The sequence below is a fragment of the Vanacampus margaritifer genome, chromosome 8 (genome assembly GCF_051991255.1).
Source record: "Vanacampus margaritifer isolate UIUO_Vmar chromosome 8, RoL_Vmar_1.0, whole genome shotgun sequence".
Classification (NCBI taxonomy): Eukaryota; Metazoa; Chordata; class Actinopteri; order Syngnathiformes; family Syngnathidae; genus Vanacampus; species Vanacampus margaritifer.
Window position 1 is genome coordinate 13974806 of NC_135439.1, and position 16883 is coordinate 13991688.

Sequence of the window (16883 nt, forward strand, 5' to 3'; positions counted from 1 at the left end):
GTTTTGTTTTTAAACATGTAATTATTACTTCATTTCTTGTGACGGTTTTATTTAGTCCTGTGCTGTGAGATTTTTCGAATCCATCCAAGTGAACTGAGTTGTGCCTGATAGGGCAAACTCGGGTAATAGTAAAATAAAGAGGCGTGGCTTTTGGTTCACCGCCTCGCCATTTTCCTCCAGTTGTTAGCCACCGGGCTAGCTTATTCAAACGTCTTCGCAGTGTGTTATTCCGCGGAATGATACAAACTACGTGCAACTACAGTTAGTTTGAATTCAAACCTGTTCCTGTCGACATGGACGAAGAATATTATGGCGGCGCGGGGGACTGGGAAGGTCCGGACGGTAACACGGTAAAGCTTGTTGATGTTTGGCTAGTTATTGTTAGTTAGCATGACAGTTTCTAGTGGGAACTATGGAAGCGGAACACTCACTGCTCTCTTTTTGGGATTGGACACTCTATTATTATTTTTAAAACGGCCGGACAATATAATTATTGGTCTGGTGACTTGTTACAATGAGTTTTTTAGGATGGAAGATGAAGTTCAATGTCTGCTAAATGCTAATAGATTCTCCATGTGTTGGACATTCAATCAATTACAGTAACTTTAGTGTACTTTTTAGAGTCTCCACCTGACCAACCATTAATGTGACCTATGACCTGCACAACTAAGTTGGAACAAATATGTTCGAGAGGGGCAGTCAAAACGACTGGCGTAATGTGGTTGCACAGGTGTGCACAACTGCACACCGTCTTGCAACTAAGGATTTGATGTGCTAAGAATTAACCAATCACATTAACTCATGTTAAATGTGAGGCAGCAGCACCTGTCGCCATTTAAAGTGCATCTGATTAACCATAAATAATATTCAGATGTTCAAGTAGGTTTTCCTGACATCCTTGTCGAGCTCTCCTCAGCATCCCCGCCCCTCCCCTCCCCCTCATTGAGTACTAGTACAGGTTATAGGTGACATTAGGTGCGTTTCCACTTTCCATCCACCCATTTTTATTTGAATTCGAAACGCTAGAAATTTGAAGGCAAAATGTAAAGGCATAAAATTCGCAAACAACAACAAAGTTTTACACGTTGGAGTTGGTGGATTTTTCAACAAATCGATAACAGGAAATTGTGAATTTACACGTCGCATGTTTTGAACGGATATTGCGTCACACATACTTATTGTAGTCAGAAAAAAATGGCGGTGGATGATATAGGAACATCTATTTGGAGCAGCGAAGACATTGAAACACTTCTAGAGTTAATAAAAGAAGCGAACATTAATTTTTAATTTCTAGTTTTAATTTCTAGTAATGGTGAAAAAAGTTTTGAAATTGTTTGCTTAGTTTGGGATATGGTGTTAGGGGTTCAACTTTTTATGTTTCATCTGTCTATTTTGAATTAGAACACTACTAACTTCATAGCTGTGCTCAACATGTCTCGCAATTTTCTTGCAGGAGGATGCATATGTCGACGTTGAAAATTTGGGGAAAATCCAAGAGGATTGTCTGAAGAAATTTTCCAGCAGGGATTACATCATGGAGCCTGCCATTTTCAATACTCTCAAAATGTATGCACCTGTATCTTTTCATGCAAGTCGTGGCCGCTTTTCATTAGTTTGTTTCTTAAAATATAACAAGCACAGTAAGGTTGAGCTCCTCTGGTATTTTTGTTGCAGGTATTTCCAGGCGGGTGGTTCTCCAGAACACGTCATCCAGCTTCTGTCGGAAAACTACTCTGCCGTGGCTCAGACCGTTAACCTGCTGGCCGAGTGGCTCATCCAGATGGGTCGGTAGCGTCTCTCACCCTGCTTTTGCTGTGCGCGCTGTGGGCCTTGTTCACTTTTGCTTAAATTGTCATGTGCTGTACAGGAGTCGAGCCTGCGCAGGTCCAAGAACGAGTTGAGAATCACCTGAAGAGTCTGCTGATAAAGCACTTTGACCCCCAGAAAGCAGATTCCATTTTCACCGTTGAGGGCGAGGTACGAAATTAGCTAACGATTAAGTCAAGACACCTTTCTAATATAATGGCATAAAATAAAATTTTCATAAAAAAATACTTCAATGCTGACTATATCGTATTACTAATGACTTAATTTTAGTGTAGTTGAAGCGTGTTCTTAAAACTTCCTGCCGTGTCTCGCGTGATCGCATGTGGCATTAAAAACAACGACAAACACACAGAAAGTGAGTTCAACAGAGAAGCAGAAAAAGAGGCGGACATTGATTGAATTTACCGTCCACTCCCACTATGATGTTCCTTGCAGCATCCATATTTAGGTTGTCCAAATAAAAAGGAAGTGCCGTGTCATATATAATCCACCTCCATTATAAATGTCTCCTCGTCCATGTTTGCTGCAGTTGAATTAAGCGTTAAGCATATGACGTTCTGCTGACATGATTGCGAAATAGGATCTGGCGGGCATTTTATTCTGTAACCGGAATTTTTTTATTTTGAAACCGCGTCGGTCTTCCTGTCCCACTGTTCTGTGCTAGTTTGTCATTTGACGGAGGCGGCGTCCGGCAAAAAATAGAAAATGGGTCTATCCATGCGGCGGCCTCCGACACGACGCCGTCGATCCGCAACGCACACGCATGCGGTGTAAATCCGGGGTTAGAATGTGTTTGCAATGACACCTCGATAAATGTATTGATTTAATTTGTAATAATATCAGGTATTGTGTACGTACGTGTTGGCCAGCACAATTGAGACACTACAATTTTTTAATTAAAAATTTAATATAAATATTTATGTCAGTAAATAATTGTTTGATTTATTTATTTTATTTAATCCGGTAATATTGGTCAAATTATAAAAAAAAATAATATTTTTTTTTACTTTTTAAATACAGTAAAAAAATAATGATTGCTTATTTAGTTTCAATTGATGATAATCCATTCTCCTTGAAAATAATCTGTTATGGGGGAATATTGTAAATAAATTATGAAGTCCAGCCACAAAATAAATACTGAGTTCACCAGAAGAAAAACCACTGAATAAGGTGATTGAATTAAAAAGTGCTTATTGAACAATTTCCCCATAAGAGAGTTTTTTTTTCATTATATTTGAAAGTGACAATACACATTAATAAACAACAAATTAAATTGTAAATATGCCAGATTCTAGCAGCAGTTGCTAATTTGCACACCACAAAGCAATATAAAACAAATAAGAAGTTATTTACATAAGTTGTAATTCACACAGTTTTTGAGAAGGGAAAGCTTTGAAATGGTTTATCAAGGTCTCGTTCTCTTCTGTCTTTTTTAATGTGAGAAAAAGCTGCCATTTTAAGAGTGCTGTGCTCACTTTGAAGTGAAAATGAAACTGAAGTTTTAATTCATCGAGATTGCAAATGTGTTTGTAGACTCCTGCTTGGCTGGAGCAGATGATTGCTCACACCACTTGGCGAGATCTCTTCTACAAGCTGGCGGAGGCTCATCCCGACTGTCTCATGCTGAACTTCACAGTGAAGGTATGCTCGCAGAAACATATTTTTCCCCAAGCAATTTAAAAAAAAAATTAATTTATGGATCGAGTGTCTCTGACAATTTCAGCTATAATTTTTTTTTGTATCTTTGTAGCTGATTTCAGACGCTGGCTACCAGGGCGAGATCACCAGCGTGTCGACGGCGTGCCAGCAGTTGGAGGTTTTCTCTCGGGTGTTGAGGACTTCTTTAGCCACGCTGCTGGATGGAGGAGAGGAGAACTTAGAGAAGAACCTGCCAGAATTTGCCGTGAGGCCCATTTTGAGGATTCGTAGATAGATAGAGATCAGTGTTGTTGCAGTTGATGAAAAAGTAACTTAAATACTTTACTGATTACTTGCTTTAAAAAAAAAGAACTGAGTTAGATTACAAGTTACTTTAATAGTTATATTCGGCTGATAGCGACGGCCCCGCTTAACATAAAACTGACACCCGGTTTTGCCATTTAAAAAAATATTTTTAAAATATATTTTTGTTAAGTGAAGTATAGAAAGTTTTTTTTTTCATTATTAAAAGCAAGTAGCAAATTTATGTTAAAGTGAAATAATTTTTTGTTAAAACGCACTTCAAATTCAAACACTACAAAAATAGTTTGACATATTTAACTTATTAATGTTGTAATAGCAAAACTCACCATTTATAATGTAGATTGTTTATAAATATAATGATTAAATTTGGGGGGCTCCTGCAATCACACAATGTGCTGTGACTAAATGAATGCTGCCCTCGAAATATTCTCTCCTTTTTATTGCCCGTGTCCTCACTTTGTGGCAATATTCTTCTTCCTCGACAATCGCGCCATGTTTTTGTGGTTCAATATAAAATAATAGTGCAGTACACCGTATGAAAACATAATATGATTTTTTTTTTTTTTTGTGAATGTCCACCTCATCACATTTACAAAACTTTACAAGACCGACATTTAATAGTTTTGAGTTGCTCCTTTATTTTTGTCTTCATCTCTGCTTAGAAAATGGTGTGTCACGGGGAGCACACGTACCTCTTTGCTCAGGCGATGATGTCCATCCTGGCCCGGGAGGAGCAAGGCGGCTCCGCTGTGCGCCGGATTGGTCAGGAGGTGCAGAAGTCGGCCCACAAGAGGTAACCCCGCTAGTGGCTGCAAATTCGCCGAAAATAAACGCCAACGATTGACTCGTCTTGTGTTGTTTTGCGTCAGGGGCCACGATGCCAGTCAGATAACGCTGGCGCTGGGCACAGCGGCCGCCTACCCTCGTGCCTGCCAGGCGCTGGGGGCCATGTTGTCCAAAGGGGCCCTGAATCCCGCCGATATCACGGTGCTGTTTAAGATGTTCAGCAGCATGGACCCGCCTCCGGTGGAGCTGGTGAGGAAACAGCACATAATGTTCTCGTTTCGTCCCATTTATTGTGAAAGGAGAAAAAAAGGCGGGTCATTCTCTGAAATCTGAATTCTCTGAGGCTTAAGCTATAGTGATGAGCACTTCCTGTTTCTTGTTCCTCAGATCAGAGTGCCAGCTTTTCTGGACCTGTTCATGCAGTCACTGTTCAAGCCCGGCTCGAAGATCAACCAAGACCACAAGCACAAATACATCCACATCCTGGCCTACGCCGCCAGCGTGGTCGAGACGTGGAAAAAGGTTGAAACCTCTTAACTCATTTACTGCCATAAATTCATTTAAAAAATATATATATATTTTTTAAATATATATTTTTAATTGTAATAAACTAGTTAACTCACGATTAATCACACATTTTGTATCTGTTCTGAATGTCCAATAAAACATTCTAGGTTTTCATACTCTTGTTAACAAAAGTGGAAAAAAAATGTTAAAACTAATAGAAATAGTTTAAATGGATTTTTGACGTTTATAGCCGTCAATGGCAGTGAATGAATTAAAAAAAGAAAACATTATTAAAAATTTGGGGCGTCAGAAGATTAAAATTTGTAATCATAATTAATCGCATGACTTCACTAGTTAACTCACAATTAATCACACATTTTGTATTTGTTCTGAATGTGCAATAAAACATTCTAGGTTTTCATACTCTTGTTAACAAAAGTGGAAAAAAAATGTGAAACTATAGAAATAGTTCAAATGAATTTTTGACTTCTATGGCAGTGAAAGAGTTAAATTTGAGCTTTTAAACCCACAAACAGCTGGCATTGCGGTCACAAATAGGGCTGAACTGATCTTTCTGTCCTGGTCTCAGAACAAGCGAGTCAACATCAACAAGGACGAGTTAAAATCGTCCTCAAAGGCCATCGAGACGGTGCACAATCTTTGCTGCAACGAAAACAAAGGCGCCACCGAGTTGGTGGCGGAGCTCGGCACGTTGTACCAGTGCATACGGTGAGCGTGAGACCGCAAACCCAAAAAAAAAACACGTCGCTGGATGGCGCCAAGCACAGTCGATGGATCGGGTTGTTTTTGTGTATTTGCTCAGCTTCCCAGTGGTTGCCATGGGGGTTTTGAAGTGGGTGGACTGGACCGTGTCGGAGCCTCGCTACTTTCAGCTGCAAACCGATCACACGCCGGTCCACTTGGCTTTGCTAGATGAAGTACTGAGAGTGTCACCTACACACAAGTTGAATTATTATTTTTTTTTTTTCTAAGACGACAGCTAAAACGGTTCCTCCCCCTTTCGGCAGATCTGCACGTGTCACCAGCTGCTCCATCCTCAAGTCCTCCAGCTGCTCATCAAGCTTTTTGAGACCGAACACTCGCAGCTGGATGTCATGGAGCAGTTGGAGCTCAAGAAAACGCTCCTGGACCGGATGGTGCACCTGCTGAGTCGTGGTTACGTCCTGCCCGTGGTTGGCTACATCCGCAAGTGTCTGGAGAAGCTCAACACCGACATCTCCCTCATTCGCTATTTTGTCACTGAGGTAACCACTTCAACGTGAAGTTCAAATCGAATTTGCTATCGTGCGGGTAAATCATTTTGAGCAGAAATAAACGTTAGCGTCTGTACCCGTCCTTACAAAGGTCCTGGACGTGATCGCACCGCCGTACACGTCTGACTTCGTTCAGCTCTTCCTGCCCATCCTGGAGAACGACAGCATCGCGGGAACAATTCGCACGGAGGGAGAGCACGACCCCGTCGCAGAGTTCATCGGTACGTCCCCCTCCTGGTGGTCAACTACTAGCATGAACCTAAATGTTTTGGTTTTTTACCCCATCTTGATTTTGGAAACTAATTCACATTGTTTTATATTCCAGCTCATTGCAAGTCAAATTTCATCATGATTAATTGAGGCCATTTTCATGCCATAAAAGAGCTGATGAAGCGCACCTTTTGGACATGACGACGCAACTTTGGACTTTTGTGGTCATTGAGACCAACTTGGAGCTGCTCAAGATGATGAGATGGAGATTCAGTACAGCTTTAAGAGTGAGAAGAAAGCCACACAGCATGACTTTAAAGGCTGACATATTGTCAGCATTATGTAAAAAGACTCAAATCCCAACTTTTTTTTTATTGTGAAGGCACGCTTTAATCATCGGTGTAGAACTCGCATAGCATCAGAACGTGATTGTGGTTCAACATGCGTGTTAATATGTTGTTTATTTTAATTTTAAAATGCTTAGCAAGTGGTTTATGATTTTTGACTCTGGAATTTCTATTATATGTCATCATTGTCAGATGTCATCCTGGTCATGTACTGGTAATATTTTTTAGACTGTTCAACAGTCTACACATCTGTAAAAATCAAAACAATGCCAACCATTTGGCACTCAAATTTCAAAATAGATGTTTACACAGAAAAACAATGATGTTCCCTTTTCGGCAATGATTACAAGTGGATTGACACAATACTGGTGTGAACTAGACTAAATAGTCTTTAGGGACTATCGGGTCTCCATAGGCGCAATCCGTCTCCAGTGCCAGGTTGTAGGAACTTCCGCTTCCTCCCTTGTAGGCGCTGGTGACGATCCTCAGCCAGCCTTTCTCACCCTGGCGACAACACGACACTTTTCAACACGACGCCACCACCTCATCCTCTTAAAACGTTTCCGTTGTCGCTCTTGAGAAAAAGTGCTTACCCACGGCTCGCCCCAGGAGTTCCGTACGATCCAGTACTCCACGCCGTTCTCCACTCCCCATCCCGCCACCGACACGATGTGGTTCACGAAGGGGTTGGCGACGTACTCGGAGTAGAGACCGCCATTGTAGGCGTCGAGGTTGTCCGTCGCCATGATGCCACAGCTAAGACACAAATGGCACAGATTACTTGCAAGTAAAGTGATCCTGCTCTGAAATGCTTAAACGGGTGCTTTTCAGTTCATTTGCATATGTAGAAAAAATTGTAAATATTTTCAGTACAGTAGTTCAATGCAGAAAAAGAAACATAAAGATTCACCATACACAAAGTAAAATATTGCTATTTTGTATCATTTTTAGATTTACAGATTACAGCCACTTTCCTTATTTGGTCATAATTTCCACCTCTTGCTTAGACAAAACAAGCAACTAAGACCGCACCACAAGATTCAGGGTACTTTCCGTATGGAAAATAATATGAAAATGATTCTGCAGCCCGCTCGTCTGTCTCAGCAGGAATTAAAGTTGCGAGTCGCAAAAAAAAAAAAAAAAAGGTGAGAAAAGTTGCTAAATATAGTGAACAAGTTGCTAAGTGGGAAATACAGACGAATGTAAGCGGGGACATCATTAAACTATTGAATCCACCCAACAAAGACGCTAAATTCACTATCTCAAGAAATTTGAATATTATATCAAAACTATTTTTTATATGGAAATGGAGTGGTGCTTTTTCAAATATCAAGTGTAATTCTTGTTTTGACCATCTTGCTTTCATTTTGTGATTTTACATTTCATTTGACCATTTTCTTATTTAATCTTGATTTCATGTTTTCATTTAATTTTGTGTGTAGTCATTATTTCTAGGTGTCTGTAATGCACGATGGACTTTCTTTGTGTATGAATGGTGCTGTACAAATAAACTTACCTCAACTTGCCTTCTGAAAAGTATTTTCCAATGTGTTTAATGAATACGTACGACAGCGTATTTGCGGGCTATGGCGACTTAAGCCCTACTGGGAAAATCTGCAAGTACAGTATTTGACGCCCCCACCCTGCTTACATGAAGCTCCAAAACTTAGTTTGACGCCAGAGCAATACTTTTATATTAGCCAAAGCTGTGGCTAATATAAAAGTATTGCTTTGAAATTTCTTGACATAAATGAGCACAACCAATTGTTCTATGAGGACACTTGAGATGTTAATGAGCTCAACTGACAGCTTTCAGTAATTAATTATTCCACAAACCTGATCGGACCCCTGGCATAAATCTCCGCCATCATCTTCTCCCTTCCGCTGACCATTCCGTAATCGCCCACCATCCACATGGTGTAGTTCTTCACAACATTGCATACGCCGAAGGTGGTGCAGGTGCCGCACTGGTTGAAAGGTTTACATGCTACAAAGGGGGGCAGAAAATGAGACGTGCGTGCCCAGGCGTGCTTTGTTGTTACTCTGAAGGACCCTCACATTGATCTTTGGCCTGGTAGTTATTGCACGTCTCGTCTGGAATGCCGTGGGTGTTGGCGTACTCCCACACTGCGTTGTGATCACCGCCATGGCAAGAGCCGGCTTCTCCGCAGTCGATCACGTTCTGCACGGAGAGGTAGGCGGACGGCCACGCCCCTTGGCGCTTGATATTGATGCGATCTGGACATCAATGGAAAAAGAAGGATGGCTCAACTTCCTTGAATCATAACAATGGCTACAACACTGTCAATACATGTCTGTGACACAAGGAGAGAGGAGGTTTATGTTTATTTATGGCTCGAACCTGCCATTGCGCTGGTGCTGCCATGAGCCCAACATGAGCCGCAGTACTGAGGAATGTGCTGATTGCGGGTGGTGCTGACATAGTTGATACCGCCGATGTTCCTCCAGTCCCACGACTTGGGCAGATCAGAAATGTTTAAATATTCATGAGGGCGAGGCGAGGTCCTTAAAAGACAACACATGGGTGAATATTGGTTCTTATTAATCCATATATGGTCTGAGAGAGCATTTGATTCAACCTGCTTGAAAGAAAAAAAAGAACAAATAATAGTAATTTCATAACAAAAAGTCCAGCAACATTTAACCCGGTGTCCAAAAAGTTGTATTACATTAAAAAAAAAAAATATTCGATGTACATTTTTTTTTCTATATACAAAGTTTTACAAAGCTTTTAATTATTGTATTTAGGTATTTCAGGTACAATGTTGATAAAACATATTATGTTAAATAAATCCCCTTTTTAAAAAAGTGCTTATTGTTAATAATGAACAAAACTAGAAATGCGGACTCAGCAAAATGATTATGGAAGACAGTTATGGAGACGTGGACATAGGACAGTGATGGAAACTACTCATTTTGTAATAATCTTCACAGATTTGTCTAGTAAATTACTTTTGGAAACAATTGAAGAGACTTTACGTCAAGTTTACGCACACCCTGAATAATGTTTTTTCGCCCATACGTTTAAAGTGGCCGTCGGAGGACTAGATTAAAATAAATAAATAAATCACATTAACCTCCTCTTTTGCGTTCCAGTACTGTCCATGACAAAACTGTTTATTTCCGACCTATGAAAAAAATCGATGACCCAATAGCGAAGTAAATATACTTTTGCGTTGCTATTATAATCTTATCGATCTATTTATCCTAACCCGCCACAAGGTTTTTTTTCATCCCTTATCAGTAAAACTCGTGACTGCCACCGTTTGACAGCATGTTAGCCATGTCGCTAACGAGCTAGCATAATTGTTCAAAACAACCTCCCAACTTACGTCAGTCCGAAGACGTTTTTCCTCGGCGTGGGGACATAGCAGGGCTCTTCGCTGTTAAAATACAGTCCAGCTGACACGGCAGATAAAAGGACGGAAAATAAAACTATAGACGCTGTGTTCGCCATTTGGGCAAGCCGCTTTACCGGTAACTCTTAGTGCAGACTTGTGTCGACATCACCTGACAAGATGACTCACTGCACCAGCAGGAAGTCAAATGTTCTTGACGATCTCGACAGCGCCGACTAGTGGCTTGGATTAATTCCACTCTGTAGCTCTCGTGACTGATTTAACTCCTACTGTATTTTCTAATAGTTGTGAACAAAGCTCAAGAGTCATAGCTGTGCATTATTTCATTTATTGAGTGAAGTCAAATGTAATCAAACAGAGGGCAGACGGACACTTTAAAACACGTTAACCCAAAGTGAATGAGCACTTGCTTCGACAGTTTTAGCACCCGTTCTGTCTCCTACACCAGCCTTCTCCTTTTGCAGTCCTGCTCCATCTGCTCTTCTAACATATTGGACGCAACACCCAAAGGAGACACTTGGTTCAGCATGGAGTCATCAGAAGCCTGACCGAACAGGGCCATCAGCAGAGCCACGCCGAATCCGGTGGCTCGCTCTCCCTGCAGAGGCAAGTACAAGGATTACGCTGCCTGCTTTTGGTAAATTCAAACTGCATGTTTTAAAAGTAAATTCAGCACTCCGATCATCCAGATCAGAGCACCGACTGACGCTGTTAAAGGTTGTTGGTACTCACAGCGTGAACGGGTGAGGCAATGTCAACATGGACCCATACGCCAGGCCAATCAAAACCCAAGTGAGACACGATGAACAGGCCAGCGCACGAGCTCTGAGCGTTCTCACGGTCCTGACAAAATGAAACAAGATTTACAAATTGAAAGTATTCCACTGACTCAAAATCAGGCCTTCAAATTAAACACCACTGAGGTTGGTTGCACATTTCATCTCCGAGGGCGGCCATTTTGTCACTTGCTGTTGACTGAAAATAAAGGGCTCAGGGATCGACCAATCAAAAGCTCATCTGTTTTTGGAGTTTAGTCATGTGATTTTTACAAGCTGAGCTGTGATTGGTCGTTACCCGAGCCCTGAGCAACAGTGATGTCATTTTCCGTCGACGGTGAGTGACAAAATGGCTGCCCTTCCTCTAACACATTAACAATAACAGCATTATTTTGACATTAATAAAGCAGAAAAAAATGTAAATGCAAATAAATAAATTATATATATATATATATATATATATATTTTTTTTTTTTACTTGACTTCCTCTGTAACATTAACAAAATTATTTTGACTTCAATAAAGTATTAAAAAAAATGTCCACAAAAGAAAAAAGAAAAAGAAAAGATATATATTATTTTGATTTGGCTTCCGCTTTATAACACATTGCCTGTAAAGTTACTAAAGGCATTGTGACAATTTGACCCTGGATCAGATTTATTACATTCCCATGATTTCATATGGAAATAACTGACTCTAAACACAAATTCCCTTTTTTTTTTTCCCTGTCAGTCTGAGTGCTACTCACAGCCACTGAATTTTTCATGTCAGCAAGAGCGGAAGCAAATTCGGTGAAGTGCAGCTCGGGGCAGTAAACCAAAGGGTGGGCGAGATCGCCGCTGCTGCGCCCGGCACGCACACACGCCGTCTCCCACTGCTCGCTGTTGGTCATCACGGCTGCGTGGTGCTTCCCTGTGGAAATCCCCTAAACAACCGAGACAAAAAAAAAAAGTGGTACTGTTTACTTTGCTTTCTCAAGGTCAACTTTAAAAAAACAAAACAAAAAAAAAAAACGTTCCCCGTACCTGTGCACCCGTCAGTGTGGCCATATCCAGAATGATATCAGCGGACAGATCTTTGCTGGCGTACACCACTCCGTCAGCCAGCACTAACCTTCCCTCTGCATCAGTGTTGTTGATCTCCACAGTCCTTAAAAGTCAAAACGCAGTTTAGCTCGTGTTCAGCTTTAGCAAACAATCATGTGGGGAAAAACACTCACTTTCCAGAGTAGAGCGTGTGGATATCATCGGGCCGTGTGGCCGTCGGTCCGACGGAGTTCTCGGCCAGGCAAAACACGGCGTGGAGGTTATCCTTGAAGCCCTGGGACACAGATGGGAATTTGTCACCGACGTCCCACAACAACTCAACGAGGCTGTCATCGGTAGCTCACCTGTTTGACGGTAGCTTGAAAAGCTCCCAAAATGGCGGCAGCTCCACCGCAGTCTCTCTTCATGCCTGGCATTGTGGTCTAGACCCAATCAAGACAGAAGGCGAAATTAAAACTAACTTGTGTTTAGTAAGTGCTTTAGTTAGAACTCGAAGGGCTTTTGCTCACGTTAACATTTGTAGATACGTACACATGGAAGATAACATTTACCTTAAAAAATGTGAATTAGGGGTGTCAGGCGATTCAAATTTTTTATCGTAATTAATCCCATGACTAACTCATGATTAATCGCAAATTGTATCTGTTCTAAATGTACAATATTATATACAAAAAGTTTTCATATTCTTGTTAACATAAAAGTGTGTGTGTGTGGGGGGGGGGGGGGCTACAGAACAGAAATATGTCTGCATCTTTTAGTCATTAATACAGTAGTTTCAAATTAAAATTAAAACGATGTACTAACTGTACTGTAAAAAACTAGTGTGATTTTGATTTTGTGTTGGTCATTTTCTGCCACTAGATGGCATAATTGCATTTGTAAGACGGTGACAGCTCAGTGCATTTTTTTTTTTTATATTAAGAGCGATCTGATCTTTAACATGAAGTAACTTGTAAAATTCTGCACATTTTTACAATTTTAAAATACAAATTGACCCCAGTGTCCACAAATATATGCATTATTATTAAATGTATTACTGCTAAATTTTGATGTGGGCGTGTCTGCTGTGTTGCCCCAGTACAGGCTTTCCAAGTAAGGGGCGGTCATTAACTTATTTTCACTAAAGCAACCCCCCTTCACTCACGGCTGTTTTACTGGATTCTGACTGATTTTGCAAGGCCCACAGAATATTGTGTTCTATCGATATAAAAAAACAAACATTGAACCTACCAAAGGAGAGATTAGTCTCTTCTTTCATCTGAATTTTTTTTATATTTCTATCTGTTTCTGTTTTGCAGCAATTAGCGTTACAATATAGCTAAGTTTCATCATTATTCACAAATCTATTTAGAAATGTGAGTAAAGTTTTTTTTATTTTTTAAACATGGCCGTGGTTGATCTCTTTTACTCTGCTGCCACCTGCTGAACGTTTGTGTAATAACTACCATTTCTTCAACCATTTTTTGCAGCCGAGAGGCTGCATCAAAGCCTTCTGTATGCTCTAGCATTAAAAAAAAACATATAAATATGTCTTTGGGACTCTTAAAACCATTAAAATAGAATGTATTTATACATTTTGGGGAGTAATGAAAAAAAATTGTGGCGTTAAACAAACTTTAAATCAACATTAATTTTGACACCCCTAGAATACATTTAAAAACCAGTACCTTCCCCTTGATGCTGAGTCCTCCAGTGTCGTACACGATGCCCTTGCCCACCCATGCAATGGTCTGAGTGGCGCCATCTGGTGTGTGGCTCAAGACTGCTAACGCGGGAGGATTTTCAGCTGCCTTGCCAACTCCATAAATGCCTGAAAGGACAGAGCTGAAATTAATGTTTGATTTCAATTTGAGTATTTTTGCGTTATGACCAAAGAGAAGCACTCAAGTGAAAGTAGATTACAATGAATGAAATACTAAACGGTTTTAAACTAAAATGAATACAAATATTTTCCACATCTCTCAGAACCAAATGATTCCAGACACATTACCCCCAAAGCCTTTTTCTTTGAGCGCCTCTCCACGAATAATCACAGGAGTTATTCCGAGTTCACTTCCCACTGCTTTGATTTCCTGAAACACACGGACGGGGCTTCATTTAGTATCTTGACGGATTGACACATTCCGCAGGTGTTGGTTTTTCCTCACGTCCAAGAAGTGGTCTGTGTTCATCTCGTTACACGGCGTGTCCACAATGCGAGCCGCCAGTCGCACTCCGTCTGCGGCGTTGGAGAGACACTGGACAAAAAAAAAAAAAAAAAACGGCAACATGGTGGACTGCAGGACTTCAGTGGCGTCAAATGACGATTAGTGGAATCAACTGGTGTGTTAATTAATCACCGGATGCCCATTTGGTTCTTTGCAGTCTACCTTTGTTTTGCCAGCCATTTTTTAAAAACATTATTTCTAGTTCTTCTATTTACTTTTAAAATTCAATTTCCCATGAGAATGTTGATAAGTTACTATAACTCCCAAAATATTACATTATTAAATGTAGAATCACACTTTTAATATCAAACTTTTTGTTACCTGCAATGATCCGAGTAACATTTTTGCATTCATATCCTAACTGTCGGGGTTATTCAATACAAGGTTATAATATTAGTTTTTTGTTTTTTTTAATAGTTGTATATATTTTTTCATCTTGACTTTTTTTTAAGCTAGTTTTAGGTTTTATTGAGTAGGTTTGCTAGTTAATTATTTTTTTCAGAAAAGCTTTATTTCAGTTTAGTGCAAAAAAACGGCACTAAATATTATGTAATAAAGTTAAGTAAACAACCTAATTTTGTACGGATGTACGCCAATACTGAATTAAAGACATTTATTTAAAATGAACCCCGAAAACTCATGTATGATATTAATGAAGAAAAACAAAGAACATTTTCACTATAATTATCGTTAGCTTTATAAGATGCAAGATGGAGTTTAGATTAAGATTTTGATTTTATTTTAAAATTATATTAAAATGTTTGGGGGATTTTTACCCCCAATTTTAGTCGTTTCATTAACTATAATAACCTAATTTTCACAAATTAATACTATTGATCAAAAGTGCCTTTAGCCCAGTGCCTCAATTATTTTCTGCTACACCCTCCTAGAAAGAATAAAATATTTTGCACCCCCTAACTCTGCAAACTATCATTTTGCTATGAAATTATTATAAGTACACCTTTGCATAACATTGTATCCTTATTAACATAAAAAAAAAAGGAAAAAGAAACAGATCAACTTGAGATTTGAGGGTGTACACCCAAAACATGAGGAATACTGCCTTTGCCCTAATAGACAGCAGTTGCTCAAAATAACTAAACAACCCGCATCCAAAATACGAAGAAACGGGATAAATGTGAAGATGAGCACATGAACGCATTCAGTACCTGAAACTCGGCCTCATCCATCTGGTTGTTTTCTTGGCCGACAATCACAAATTCGACGGCAACGTGCTTCTTCTCAATCCTACGCGATGCGGAACGACGAGAGAAGATGGGGAACGCTCTGGAAATGGCACAGGATGACGCAAATACGTCTGAGCGCTCGCACACCATCTAAAGAGGACACACATACGTCAGACGTCAACATCCACTGGACAAAAATGATTTTAGTCGCAAATGGAAACTGATAAATTTGAAAAAAATGAGGAATGCGGTGCAGGTACTGACCACGATGCAGCGGTTGTTCCCTCCAGGGAGACACGAGCGGACCAGGCGGGAGATAAAGTGGGCAGAAGAGGGGCTGTTGTGCCTGCTGACCCGTGAAGGAATGGCCGCCACGGATGCATAGTTGAGGTACAGAGGACAGCTGTCCGTGGGCTTGGGGCTCAAAGTATTTAGTGCAGCCTGCCAAATCTGAAAGAACACTACTCATCAGTACTTAAAACAAATATGAGCTGTAAATGTTATAAAGACATGCCTAGGGTGTAATAGTTTTTTTTGGGGGGGGGGGGGGGGGCTGTAACGTAACACCAATTTAAGTGTGGGGGTAATGTATTCAAATGAAGCCTTTCGACACACTTTATTTGTGCCGATCATAATAAGTAATGCATTAACGCAATTCTGAGTCCTTAAAGGATAACCACGAGGTCATGACTGCCAGAAACCCTTGATCACAAATCCACTTTTATAGGCCGTGTTACACAAGCAGCTCAGATTGTTTCCAGCAAGTTCCTCCATAAGGAAATAACAGATTATCCAGACTTTAACGCATGTTAACACTAGATGAATTCATAGACACGTGAAATTTAGCAATTAAACGCCCCATCGTGGTGGAAAATGAAAGTTATTCAAATTGATAGCTTTCTAGTCAGCGATAAAACGATTGGAAATTCGGCGTCTGGAGTATAAAGAGGTATTGAAGTGGAGTCATCGGAAATTAACTTTAGAGACTGAGCGTCATATAGGTTAGCTTGCTGTGTTAGCTAAACCTTAGCATTAGCAAGTAGTCATTGTCATCCATGTACGCGTTACCTCTTTACTGACGACAGGCTGAAGTTTGCCTTTGATATGGCTCCAGTCAACTTGTTGAAGGTTAGCATGCTGTCCAATAATCAGAATCGGGCGAGTCTGTGGGTTGGAGTCACCGGCAGACGTCTTGAACTCCAGCACCACGTTCGCCATTTTTGGGGCAAGCTAACATGCAGCTAATGTTAGATAGCGGAAGCAGTGCCGGCGACGGTAGCCCTGACAGGACTAAATAGATAACGCGACTTTGTAATACTGCTACACGTTGTACTACCAGAAAAAAAATCAATACATTCACAATAAGGTTTAAAT

At 40.4% G+C, this 16883-nt stretch overlaps 3 protein-coding genes across 3 annotated transcripts; 1 reads left to right on the top strand and 2 right to left on the bottom strand.

Moving 5' to 3' along the window:
* Positions 1–136: 136 nt before the first annotated feature.
* On the top strand, positions 137–8439 carry nelfcd (negative elongation factor complex member C/D). Its single transcript, XM_077572517.1, has 14 exons — positions 137–350; positions 1454–1566; positions 1675–1784; positions 1868–1977; positions 3361–3468; positions 3578–3730; positions 4452–4582; positions 4659–4824; positions 4963–5097; positions 5672–5811; positions 5906–6020; positions 6111–6347; positions 6448–6577; positions 6682–8439. Exons 1-14 carry the CDS (start codon positions 294–296, stop codon positions 6714–6716), a joined length of 1740 nt encoding a protein of 579 aa, XP_077428643.1. The 5' UTR covers positions 137–293; the 3' UTR covers positions 6717–8439.
* On the bottom strand, positions 6924–10462 carry ctsz (cathepsin Z). The gene is made up of 6 exons (XM_077572518.1): positions 10267–10462; positions 9276–9439; positions 8972–9151; positions 8750–8900; positions 7507–7669; positions 6924–7417 (listed from the first exon to the last, which is right to left on the bottom strand). The coding sequence occupies exons 1-6, from the start codon at positions 10389–10391 to the stop codon at positions 7289–7291; spliced, it is 912 nt and encodes a 303-aa protein (XP_077428644.1). The 5' UTR covers positions 10392–10462; the 3' UTR covers positions 6924–7288.
* A 143-nt stretch (positions 10463–10605) lies between these two features.
* Positions 10606–16782, bottom strand: npepl1 (aminopeptidase like 1). Its single transcript, XM_077574236.1, has 12 exons — positions 16578–16782; positions 15774–15959; positions 15492–15659; positions 14263–14352; positions 14106–14187; positions 13783–13925; positions 12460–12537; positions 12289–12389; positions 12095–12218; positions 11818–11994; positions 11026–11136; positions 10606–10891 (listed from the first exon to the last, which is right to left on the bottom strand). The coding sequence occupies exons 1-12, from the start codon at positions 16725–16727 to the stop codon at positions 10733–10735; spliced, it is 1569 nt and encodes a 522-aa protein (XP_077430362.1). The 5' UTR covers positions 16728–16782; the 3' UTR covers positions 10606–10732.
* Positions 16783–16883: the final 101 nt, after the last annotated feature.